At 37.0% G+C, this 12,529-nt stretch overlaps 1 protein-coding gene across 4 annotated transcripts in view; it reads left to right on the top strand.

Annotated features, from left to right (window-relative positions):
• The window catches only part of WNK3 (WNK lysine deficient protein kinase 3), a 189,415-nt gene that overhangs the window by 117,032 nt on the left and 59,854 nt on the right, over positions 1 to 12,529 (top strand). For all 4 annotated transcript variants that reach the window (XM_061410236.1, XM_061410235.1, XM_061410234.1 and 1 more), the window contains 2 exons: positions 4,485 to 4,549; positions 11,616 to 11,763. In XM_061410236.1, the coding sequence (XP_061266220.1) occupies positions 4,485 to 4,549; positions 11,616 to 11,763 (213 nt within the window). The remainder of the gene's footprint in view (positions 1 to 4,484; positions 4,550 to 11,615; positions 11,764 to 12,529) is intronic.

Here is a 12,529-nt window from a genome sequence, read left to right as displayed (position 1 = left end):
ATCACTGTTTACATTTCAAAGTATTTGAAAGCAAATATTTTGGCAAAGAGATTTCTTTTTTTTGTATACACAACATTAACAACATCTTGTTTTATCCAACTTTAACAAATGTTTGTATTAAAGAAACTTTAAAAAATTATGAGGAGTCCTAGCAAGATGGAGCAGTGACATGGGGTCCTCATGCTTAAATCTGGAGGTAACATAAACAAAACGTAGTTTCTGTGACAACAATCTGGAATTATATTTTATAACCACTTATAATTATTATTAACAATTATTTTGGTCCTCAGAATCAAAGCTAATAGTTGATTCATCTGCTTTTTTAATTGCCAGCTTCATATCAAGTTCTGTCATAATAATTCTGGGAGTTCAAAATTAATATTTGCAAATAGATGCCTGGCCATTTTTGTAGATGTTTTTCAAATTTAGTAAAATGTTCCATTTTTACTTTTGTCTAAAACAACTATAATGTTGCACACTGAAATAAGGGGGACCAGCCCTGAGATTACCAGATTTCAGGGTTGATAAATCTGTATAAAGTTCTTATTACCAAAGCAAGATGAATATAGTTAAGCTTGCTTAAGACGAAGTGTGTATTCTTCTAGATCATTTTATAAGCTTATGCATATATGCAATTTTAATGTAACCATAATGTATATAAATCTTTTTCCACTTATAACATCTTACATGTTTTAGCACATTTTAAAGGGCTGCATAAAGCCTTTAGTATGGATGTACCATTATTTATTTTTGTTGTTGTTCAGTTGCTCAGTTGTGTCTGACTCTTTGAAACCCCATGGACTGCAGCATGCCAGGCTTCCCTGTCCTTCACCATCTCCCAGAGCTTGCTCAAATTCATGTCCATTGAGTTGATGATGCCATCCAACCTTCTCATCCTCTGTCATCTCCTTTTCCTCTTGCCTTCAATCTTTCCCAGCATCAATGTCTTTTCTAATGAATCAGCTCTTCGCAACAGGTGGCCATATATTGGAACTTTAGCTTCAACATCACCCCTTCCAATGAATATTCAGAGTTCATTTCCTTTAAGATTAACTGATTTGATCTCTTTGCTGTCTAAGGGACTCTCACGTCTTCTTCAGCACCACAGTTCAAAAGCATCAGTTCTTCAGTTCTCAGCCTTCTTTATGGTCCAGCTCTCATATCCATACATGACTACTGGAAAAACCATAGCTTTGACTATATGGACCTTTGTTGGCAAACACATGTCTCTGCTTTTTAATACACTGTCTATATTTGTCATAGCTTGTCTTCCAAGGAGCAAGCGTCTTTTAATTTCATGGCTGTAGTCACGATCCACAGTGATTTTGGAGCTCAAGAAAATAAAGTATGTCACTGTTTCCATTGCTTCCCCATCTACTTTCCATGAAGTGATGAAACTGGATGCCATGATCCTAGTTTTTTGAATGCTGGGTTTTAAGCCAGCTTTTTCCACTCTCCTCTTTCACCTTCATCAGGAGGCTCTTTAGTTCCTCTTTGCTTTCTGCCATAAGGGTGGTATCATCATCTGAGGTTATTGATATTTCTCCCTGAAATCTCGATTCCAGCTTGTGATTCATTCAGCCTGGCGTTTCACATGATGTACTCTGCATATAAGTAAAATTAGCAGGGTGACAATATACAGCCTTAATGTACTCCTTTCCCAATTTTGAACCAGTCCATTGTTCCATGTCGTTCTAACTGTTGCTTCTTGACCTACATACAGGTTTCTCAGGATGCAGGTAAGGTGGTCTGGTATTCCTATATCTTGAAGAATTTTCCACAGTTTCTTGTGATCCACACAGTCAGTCAAAGGGTTTAGCATAGTCAATGAAGCAGAAGTAGATATTTTTCTGGAATTCTCTTAGTTTTTCTATGATCCAACAGATGTTGGCAGTTTGATCCTCTACCTTTTCTAAATCCAGCTTGTACATCTGGAAGTTCTTAGCTCATGTACTGCTGACGCCTAGCTTGCTGGATTTTGAGCCTAATGTGTGTAATTGTGTGGTAGTTTGAACATTCTTTGGCATTGCCCTTCTTTGGTATTGGAATGAAAGTGGACCTTTTTCAGTCCTGTGGCCACTGCTGACTTTTCCAAATTTTCTGGCATATTGAGTGCAACACTTTTACAGCATCATCTTTTAGAATTCCATTACCTCCACTATCTTTGTTGGCAGTGATGCTTCCTAAGGCCCACTTGACTTCACACTCCAGGATGTCTGGCTCTAGGTGAGTGATCACACCACTGTGGTTATCCTGCTTTATCCATCATACATTATTTATTTAATGGAGCATGTAAAATAAACATGTGTCTATTTTTTTTCTTTTTCTTTTTTGCTGTTTGTAATTATATTCCATGTTGTGAAGAACATCCTTATAGCTAAATCTTTGTATGAACTCTTGATTTATTTCCTGATTTTACTATAATTTACTCAGACAAAAGGACCAGGGTAGTATAAAACTTTTGAATATTATTTTACAAGCTTAAAACCACTGTATGACAAACATTTGATTATCATTTGGCAGTGCCTAGCAATATATGATTAGAATTTTTACATGTTGCAGATTCTAATGTTAAGGTTAGAATTAGAATTATTTATAACTCTTTTGATTCTGTGTTGTCTATAAACTCTGTGGAAAAATATGGAATTATATAAAATGGGATGCTTTTATATCTTCTTTTCCCCCAAAATTACTCAGATTAATAGGATGTGTAGTAAGATATTGTCAAATTTACAGTTTATTGGATTCAGCCTTCTCAGTAAGTACCTACATGATAATATATTGCTATAAGCCTCACCTAAATATTTTTGTTAAAATAAAATATTGTACAATATTGGGTTAAAATCAGTGTTTCTTTGAGTAGCTAACTTTTGTGCATTTGAAGCAGTTCTACTTTTCCATTCTGATATAATTCTTTGTTGTCAGCTGAAAGTGAAAGAAGAAACTTGAACTTGTTAATTTGATTTCATATCTTGGTTTACAGAACACATCTTAAAATCAGTAGAAGAATTAACAAAATGTAATACATTTTTTTTCCATTGAGCACACTTGATATTCTCGTGTGCTTATATTCAGTTATGGCATTTCTTTAAGTTTGTTCCTTTTATAGGAAGAGTATTTATCAATAGGGTTTCCCTGGTGGCTCACGTTGTAAATAATCTGCCTGAAATACAGGAGACCCAGGTTCAATCCCTGAGTCAGGAAGATCCCCTGAAGAAGGGAATGGCTACTCACTCCAGTATTCTTGCATAGAGAATTCCATGGACAGAGGAGCCTGGCTGGCTGTAGCCCTTGGGGTTGCAAAGAGTCAGACACAACTGAGTGACTCACATACAGTTTTTTTTTTTTAATTTAAATTTATTTATTTTAATTGGAGGCTATTTTTTTATTATTTCCTTGGGTTAATTTTCTAGAAATGAAATTGCTAGACATTTTAAAAACTTGGATAATTTAATTGTTGAATTACCCGTCAGAAAGGTCTAACCAGTTGACAGTCCCATAAATCCTAGTGGTTTATGAAAATGCCTATTTTTCTATACACTTAGTATTTGCTCTCCTTTGAAAGTTTTGAATTATACAATGTAAATAGTAACATAAAAGCAATAAAATGGGAAAAAAATAACCAAAAATGCTATTTTCTTAACATGGTGATTATAATATTTATTATAAATAGTCCAGGGAGATGAAGGAATATAAGTAGAGTCACCAGATATGGAAAAGCTCGACTCATTCACAGGAGCTAGAGTTCGGTGTGACTTCAAGGGGAGAAGAACTAGAGAGTTAGGCAGGGACCAGTTCATTAAGGACTTAATTTGTCATCCAAAGGGACTTAACCTTATAGAAGATGAGGTGCCATCATTAGAGAATTTGAACTAGGTAGATAAGTGATTGATTTTGATACATTTGCATTTTAAAGTCACTCTGCTGTCACCAGTGGCAGTACATTGATTGGATTAGATAAATGTTTAAAATTACTTTCCAACAGAGTTGAAACTTGCATTTGTAAAGGGCTTAAACTTTTCTCCTAGAAGCCAGTATTGCAGCTGTTGGATACCAACACCTCAAAGGGATTGTTGGCAGTAGTTTAGTGAAGAGAGAACAAGAGAGAGAGAGAGACCATACAACATGTTAAACCTTGAATCACTGATTTATCTGTTTCTGGAGTGATAGCAATTCATTAGTAGTTTTACTATTAGGACTGGAAGCCATTGAAAGATAACAAACAAAAGTATATGAAACAATGCTATCTTTTTTATGAAAAAGTCTTGGTGAATATCAGTACTGCTGCATTTTGTTTTTCTTTTTCTGGTAGTAACATCAATAGTAGGATTGATATAGACATTCAGTAATGTAGACATTCTATCTGGTTTGTGTGGTAACCAAAATATGAAATGTAACAGACGTGTTTTCTGCAATAATAGCAAATTGCACCTTCAACTGGAAGTTTGCTGTTATAATAAGTTTTATTTCTGTGCTATTTACAGCCTGTATCCCAAGCAGTTGGAGCTGAACAGCAAGCAACTCTTCTAAAACCAGATTTAGTTCGAAGGTGAGTATCTTCAAATTAATACCATGAAAGCAATGAGGGCATGTTGAAGTATTTGCCTTCTTTAGGTGCTTAGTCTCTTGACTACAGAAGCTTCTGTGTTCTAGTATTTGTGTGTATGTTCAATAAAAATAGTAGATATTATTATTACTTTTTATGTTAATAAGGATCATATGGATTGTAATATTATTGACCATTTTCTTGTTCACATTATTATAATAGTCTGGATTTTTTTTTTTTTTTTGGCATGCGGGATCTTAGTTCCCTGACCAGGGTTCAAATCTAGGCCCTTGGTGGTGAGAGTACAGAGTCTGAACCACTGGACCACCAGGGAATTCTCTTCATATTCTGTTCTTAAGAAAAGATTGTAAGAATTTTAAAAAGGAAATAATGTAATTTAAAGTTCCAGCTAATCTAAATAAATAATTTACAACCAGATATAATAATATATTATTATAAAAACCACATAATTTTATGTATTGTATATATATAATTGTATTTTCATTTGGTAATAACTTTCTGACCCAGGAATCAAACTGGGGTCTCCTACATTACAGGCAGATTGTTTACCAGCTGAGCTACCTGGGAAGCCCCTATCTTGTTCAGATTGGCTTAATTTCATTTGTTTTGTATTCAAATTCACTGATATTGATTCTTTCCTTTGTCCTATTCATTCTGCTATTGTGCAAAATGAATCGTTTATTTTTATGATTATATTCCTTTTATAATTTCCATTTGGTTCTTCCTTAATATATTCTATTATTATGAGATTTTCTGACTTTGCATTTGTTTCAGGAGTAGTTGTAATTGATCTTTGAAACAATTTGATAATGGCTGCTTTAAAATCTTTGTCAGGTAGTTCTGATTCATCCTGGTCTTGGTAGTTCTGATTCATCCTGGTCTTGGCATCTCTTGATTGACTTTTCACATTCAAGTTGTGATTTTCCTGGTTTTGGGTATGACAAAGAATTTTCATTTGTATCCTGGACATTTTGGACATTATGTTAGGATATTCTGGATCCTGTTTAAATCCTCTATTTTAGCAGGCAGTCACTGTGTTTAGGTGCCAAGGTACTCATTTATCGATACTTTTGTGGACTATGGTTCTAATGCCAATTTAGTTTTCAGAGTCCCTGTAGTACTATTCTGGTCTGCTTTGGTTCATCTTGTATCACTGGGGCCCACTGCTGGACCAAGGGGTTGGAGAACAATACCCTAGGCCCACTGCCCTAGGCTCTCTCTCCAGACCACATGCTACTGGTAGAATTCCCACCAGCATCACCAAGGGAGGAAAGGGCCCACTTTAACTACCTTCTGTTGCTGAGTTGGGGCTCAGGAGACCACTGTGCTTGAGCTGCCTTTGCCTTTTGGCCAAGAGTCAAGAGACACTGAACGTGGACTGCTTTCTGTCACTAGGTGGGTAACCAGGAGATGCTTAGCTGATATATTTTTCTTCAAGTCCTGGGAGTCCCTAGCCAGTCTGCCTTCATCTTTTCACTCTTCAGTGCCCTCCTGTGATACTCTACTGTATTATTCCAGATTTTATGGTTATACTTAGGGGTATAATTTCTGCCATCTTGTTCCAAACCCTAAACTAGTGTTTTAAGACAACTTTGTAAAGTGAATGATACAACTGCATTGACTAAAATTATATCCCTTTTATCCTCTTAATGTGTTATGTTACTGCTATTTCTCTGTCTATTAAAGAACTAAGAGCATCTTCTTTCTCCACTTGTAGTTATGAAAATTCTTTTTCACAGGGACATAGAAAAAATATTAGGTGTTGTTTTTCTTTTATTGTATATCTTTTTTTTTAAATTTTATTTTATTTTTAAACTTTACATAATTGTATTAGTTTTGCCAAATATCAAAATGAATCTGCCACAGGTATACATGTGTTCCCCATCCTGAACCCTCCTCCCTCCTCCCTCCCCATACCATCCCTCCGGGTCGTCCCAGTGCACTGGCCCCAAGAATCCAGTATCGTGCATCGAACCTGGACTGGCAACTCGTTTCTTACATGATATTTTACATGTTTCAATGTCATTCTCCCAAATCTTCCCACCCTCTCCCTCTCCCACAGAGTCCATAAGACTGTTCTATACATCAGTGTCTCTTTTGCTGTCTCGTACACTGGGTTATTGTTACCATCTTTCTAAATTCCATATATATGCGTTAGTATACTGTATTGATGTTTTTCTTTCTGGCTTACTTCACTCTGTATAATAGGCTCCAGTTTCATCCACCTCATTAGAACTGATTCAAATGTATTCTTTTTAATGGCTGAGTAATACTCCATTGTGTATATGTACCACAGCTTTCTTATCCATTCATCTGCTGATGGACATCTAGGTTGCTTCCATGTCCTGGCTATTATAAACAGTGCTGCGATGAACATTGGGGTACACATGTCTCTTTCCCTTCTGGTTTTCTCAGTGTGTATGCCTAGCAGTGGGATTGCTGGATCATAAGGCAGTTCTATTTCCAGTTTTTTAAGGAATCTCCACACTGTTCTCCATAGTGGCTGTACTAGTTTGCATTCCCACCAACAGTGTAAGAGGGTTCCCTTTTCTCCACACCCTCTCCAGCATTTATTATTTGTAGACTTTTGGATCACAGCCATTCTGACTGGTATTGTATATCTTTATACACATACTTCATGAGTAGTTCTTTAGGAGAAAGGACTTAACCTAAAAATCAATTTTAAAAATATCTGGTGCATACAGACCTCATTTAAGTTTCAAATGTATTTATTGAATATATTCAAATTTATTAAGGAAAAAGCTGAAAAATACCTTTGATACAGATCAACTGAAAGTCTGTCCTGTCATAATCATATTGACTTGAACATGCAAAATATAGCTAGTTAGAATTAATCATGTTGAATCATTTTCACATTATTCATTCAGTTTTTTTTAACCAAATTGTGGTGTATTTTTTCTTCTTCCCTCCTCCCCCACTCCCTCCCTCCTCCTTTGTTTGTTTCTTTCTTTCTATTGAGGTAAACCTGACATACACCCTTATGTTAGTTTCAGATGTACAATATAATGATTTACTATGTTTATATATTGTGAAATGATCACAATAAGTCTAGTTTAAAAATTCATCACCATATATAGTTAATAAAGATTTTTTTCTTATGATGAGAACTTTAAAAATCTACTCTGAGAAACTTTGAAATATGCAGTACAGTATTATTAACTATCATCTCCATGATGTACATTATATCCCCATGATTTAATTATTTTATAACTGGTATTAATAGTTTGTACATTTTGACTCCCTCCACCCATTTCACCCACTCTCTACCTTCCCCCCATTCCTGCCTCTGGCACCCACCAGTCTATTCTCTATATCTTTGAGGCTGGGGAAGTTTTTGCTTGGTTGTTTTTTCCTATTGTTAGATTACACAAAAAGATCATCAGTTCAGTTCAGTTCAGTTGCTCAGTCGTGTCCGACTCTTTGCGACCCCATGAATCGCAGCACACCAGTCCTCCCTGTCCATCACCAACTCCCGGAGTTCACTCAGGTTCATGTCTCTCGACTCAGTGATGCCATCCAGCCATCTCATCCTCTGTCGTCCCCTTCTCCTCCTGCCCCCAATCCCTCCCAGCATCAGAGTCTTTTCCAATGAGTCAAACTCTTCGCATGAGGTGGCCAAAGTACTGGAGGTTCAGTTTTAGCATCATTCCTTCCAAAGAAATCCCAGGGCTGATCTCCTTTGGAATGGACCGGTTGGATCTCCTTGCAGTCCAAGGGACTCTCAAGAGTCTTCTCCAACACCACAGTTCAAAAGCATCAATTCTTTGGCGCTCAGCCTTCTTCACAGTCCAACTCTCACATCCATACATGACTACAGGAAAAACCATAGCCTTGACTAGACGGACCTTTGTTGGCAAAATAACGTCTCTGCTTTTGAATATGCTATCTAGGTTGGTCATAACTTTCCTTCCAAGGAGTAAGCGTCTTTTAATTTCATGGCTGCAGTCACCATCTGCAGTGATTTTGGAGCCCAGGAAAATGAAGTCTGACACTGTTTCCACTGTTTCCCCATCTATTTCCCATGAAGTGATGGGACGGGACTGGATGCCATGATCTTCATTTTCTGAATGTTGAGCTTTAAGCCAACTTTTTCACTCTCCTCTTTCACCTTCATCAAGGGGCTTTTTAGTTCCTCTTCACTTTCTGCCATAAGGGTGGTGTCATCTGCCTATCTGAGTTTATTGATATTTCTCCCGGCATTCTTGATTCCAGCTTGTATTTCTTCCAGTCCAGCGTTTCTCATGATGTACTCTGCATATAAGTTAAATAAGCAGGGTGACAATATACAGCCTCGATGTACTCCTTTTCCTATTTGGAACCAGTCTGTTGTTCATGTCCAGTTCTAACTGTTGCTTCCTAACCTGCATATAGGTTTCTCAAGAGGCAGGTCAGGTGGTCTGGTATTCCCATCTCTTTCAGAATTTTCCACAGTTTATTGTGATCCACACAGTCAAAGGCTTTGGCATAGTCAATAAAGCAGAAATAGATGTTTTTCTGGAACTCTCTTGCTTTTTCGATGATCCAGCAGATGTTGGCAATTTGATCTCTGGTTCCTCTTCCTTTTCTAAAACCAGCTTGAACATCAGGAAGTTCATGGTTCACATATTGCTGAAGCCTGGCTGAGAGAATTTGAGCATTACTTTACTAGCATGTGAGATGAGTACAATTGTGCAGTAGTTTGAGCATTCTTTGGCATTGCCTTTCTTTGGGATTGGAATGAAAACTGACCTTTTCCAGTCCTGTGGCTACTGCTGAGTTTTCCATTTGCTGGCATATTGAGTGCAGCACTTTCACAGCATCATCTTTCAAGGTTTGAAACAGCTCAACTGGAATTCCATCACCTCCACTAGCTTTGTTGGTAGTGATGCTTTGTAAGGCCCACTTAACTTCACATTCCAGGATGTCTGGCTCTAGGTCAGTGATCACACCATCGTGATTATCTTGGTTGTGAAGATCTTTTTGTACAGTTCTTCTGTGTATTCTTGCCACCTCTTCTTTATATCTTCTGCTTCTGTTAGGGCCATACCATTTTTGTCTTTTATCAAGCCCATCTTTGCATTAAATGTTCCCTTGGTATGTCTAATTTTCTTGAAGAGATCCCTAGTCTTTCCCATTGTGTTATTTTCCTCTATTTCTTTGCATTGATCATACGGTATTTGTATTTCTGTTTCTGACTTACTTCACTTAGCATAATGCCCTCAACATCTATGTATGTTGTTACAAATGGCAAGATTTCATTCTTTTTATGTTGTTGTTCAGTTGCTAAGTCATATCTGACTCTTCACAACCACATGGACTGCAGCATGCTAGGCTTCCCTATCCTTCACTATCTCCCAGAGTTTGCTCAAAGTCATGTCCATTGAGTAGGTGATGCCATCCAACCGTATCATCCTGTTACACCCTTCTCCTCCTGTCTTCTGTCTTTCCTAGCATCAGGGTCTTTTCCAGTGAGTCAGCTCTTCACATCAGGTGGCCAAAGTATTGGAGCTTCAGCTTTAACATCAGTCCTTCCAGTGAGTATTCAGGGCTGATTTCCCTTAAGATTGGCTGGTTTGATTTCCTTGCTGTCCAAGGGACTCTCAAGTGTCTTCTCCAGCACCATAATTTGAAAGCATCAATTCTGTGGCAATCAGCCTTTTTTATGGTCCAACTCTCATATCTATACATGACTACTGGAAGAACCATAGCTTTGACTATATGGACCTTTGTTGGCAAATGAATATCTCTGCTTTTTAATACACTGTCTAGGTTTGTCATAGCTTTTCTTCCAAGGAGCAAGCGTATTCTAATTTCATGGCTGCAGTCACCATCTGCAGTGATTTTGGAGCCCAAAAAAATAATGTTTGTCACTGTTTCCATTGTTTCCCCATCTACTTGCTGTGAAGTAATGGGACCAGATGCCAGGATCTTTGTTTTTTGAATGTTGAGTTTTAAGCCAGCTTTTTCCACTCTTCTCTTTCAACTTCATCAAGAGGTTCTTTATTTCCTCTTTACTATCTGCCATTAGGGTGGTATCATCTGCATATCTGAGGTTATTGATATTTCTCCTGGAAGTCTTGATTCCAGCTTGTACTTCATCCTGCCTGGCATTTTGCATGATGTACTCAGCATATAAGTTAAATAAGCAGGAAGAAAATATACAGCCTTGTCGTACTCCTTTCCATTTGGAACCAGTCTGTTGTTGCACGTCCGGTTCTAACTGTTGCTTCTTGACCTACATACAGGTTTCTCAGGAGGTAGGTAATATAGTCTGGTAGTCCCATGTCTTAAAGAATTTTCCACAGTTTGTTTCGATCCACACAGTCAAAGGCTTTAGTATAGCCAGTGATCAGAAGTAGATTTTTTTCAGGAATTCCTTTTATAGCTGAATAATATTCCTTTTGTTTATCTCATTTTCATTTCTTGTTCTGTTTCCTGCACTATTTCTGTCTTCCACACCTCGTCTATCTTCTGTTGATTTTCTTACATGAACAGGTATATTATTTTGAGTTAGAATTGGTTTTTAGAATTTTATTTGAACATATTAATAAGAAAAACCCTAAACAAACAAAATAAAATTCGTCAAGAACATCCACTGATAAAAGGTTCCACAGAGGTCCATCACTAGCAGTGTTTTTTTCACTCCCATTACTGTGAGATGTTTGCCTCAAGTAATCTCAGTGTTTTGTAACTTTTAAAAACAGCTTCATTGAGACATAATTCACATACCATTAAATTTTCACCCATTTAAAGTGTACAATTCAATGGAATTTAGTATATTTGCAAAGTTGTACAATTATAACTTTTTGAGAGATATTGTACAACTTATATATTTTATTTAAACTCATTTATTATTTTGTAACAGAGGGTTTTTCTTAGAATTTTACCATCAAAATGGAATGATTCTAGCCATACAGGGATTTCAGATATAAATCAGTTATAAATCTGATTTGGGTTAAATATTGGACTTTGAGAATCATAGAATAATGTCTTCTCTGAGAAACTGAATTGGAGTTGCTTTTGTTTTTTTTGTTTTTTTAAATAATAGTTTGAGTCACGATGTGGCACCTGTGAAGGAAAACACAAATACCCTTGATAACCCAAGTGGAAATGGCAAACAAGATCGGATCAAACAGAGAAGAGCTTCCTGTCCTCGGTCAGAGAAGGGAACTAAATTTCAGCTTACTGTTCTTCAGGTCAGTGTGTAAATATGATTTGGTTAAGAGTGCATGTTGAGGTCTGGGCAGTCAGGGAGGGGCAATGTTGCTGTGGCAGTGAGTATAGAGTATTATGAAATTCTTAAGCAGATACCCTTGAGCACAAATCTTTGTATTTGTGGTGATTATTTCCTTATGATAGATTCTTGGAAGTAGAATTATTGATCAGAGTATGAAGATTTTTAAACTTTCTCAATACATATTTCTAGATTGCTGTCCAGAAAGGTTGGACCAGTTTACATTTCTATTATTAGTGTATTTTCCTTTGCTTAAAGGTCAATTTGTGAGATTGGGAGAATTTTGAAAATGATTGCCCAGATTTATTTATTTATTTTTTTTATTCTTCCAATTTTATTTTATTTTTAAACTTTACATAATTGTATTAGTTTTGCCAAATATCAAAATGAATCCGCCACAGGTATACATGTGTTCCCCATCCCGAACCCTCCTCCCTCCTCCCTCCCCATACCATCCCTCTGGGCCGTCCCAGTGCACCAGCCCCAAGCATCCAGCATCATGCATCGAACCTGGACTGGCAACTCGTTTCCTACATGATATTTTACATGTTTCATTGCCATTCTCCCAAATCTTCCCACCCTCTCCCTCTCCCACAGAGTCCATAAGACTGTTCTATACATCAGTGTCTCTTTTGCTGTCTCGTACACCGGGTTATTGTTACCATCTTTCTAAATTCCATATATATGCGTTAGAATACTGTATTTGTGTTTTTCCTTCTGGCTTACTT

The sequence above is a fragment of the Bos javanicus genome, chromosome X, assembly GCF_032452875.1.
Source record: "Bos javanicus breed banteng chromosome X, ARS-OSU_banteng_1.0, whole genome shotgun sequence".
Taxonomy (NCBI): Eukaryota; Metazoa; Chordata; class Mammalia; order Artiodactyla; family Bovidae; genus Bos; species Bos javanicus.
The sequence above is the reverse complement of the archived record's forward strand: the minus strand, read 5'-3'. Positions and strand labels throughout refer to the sequence as shown.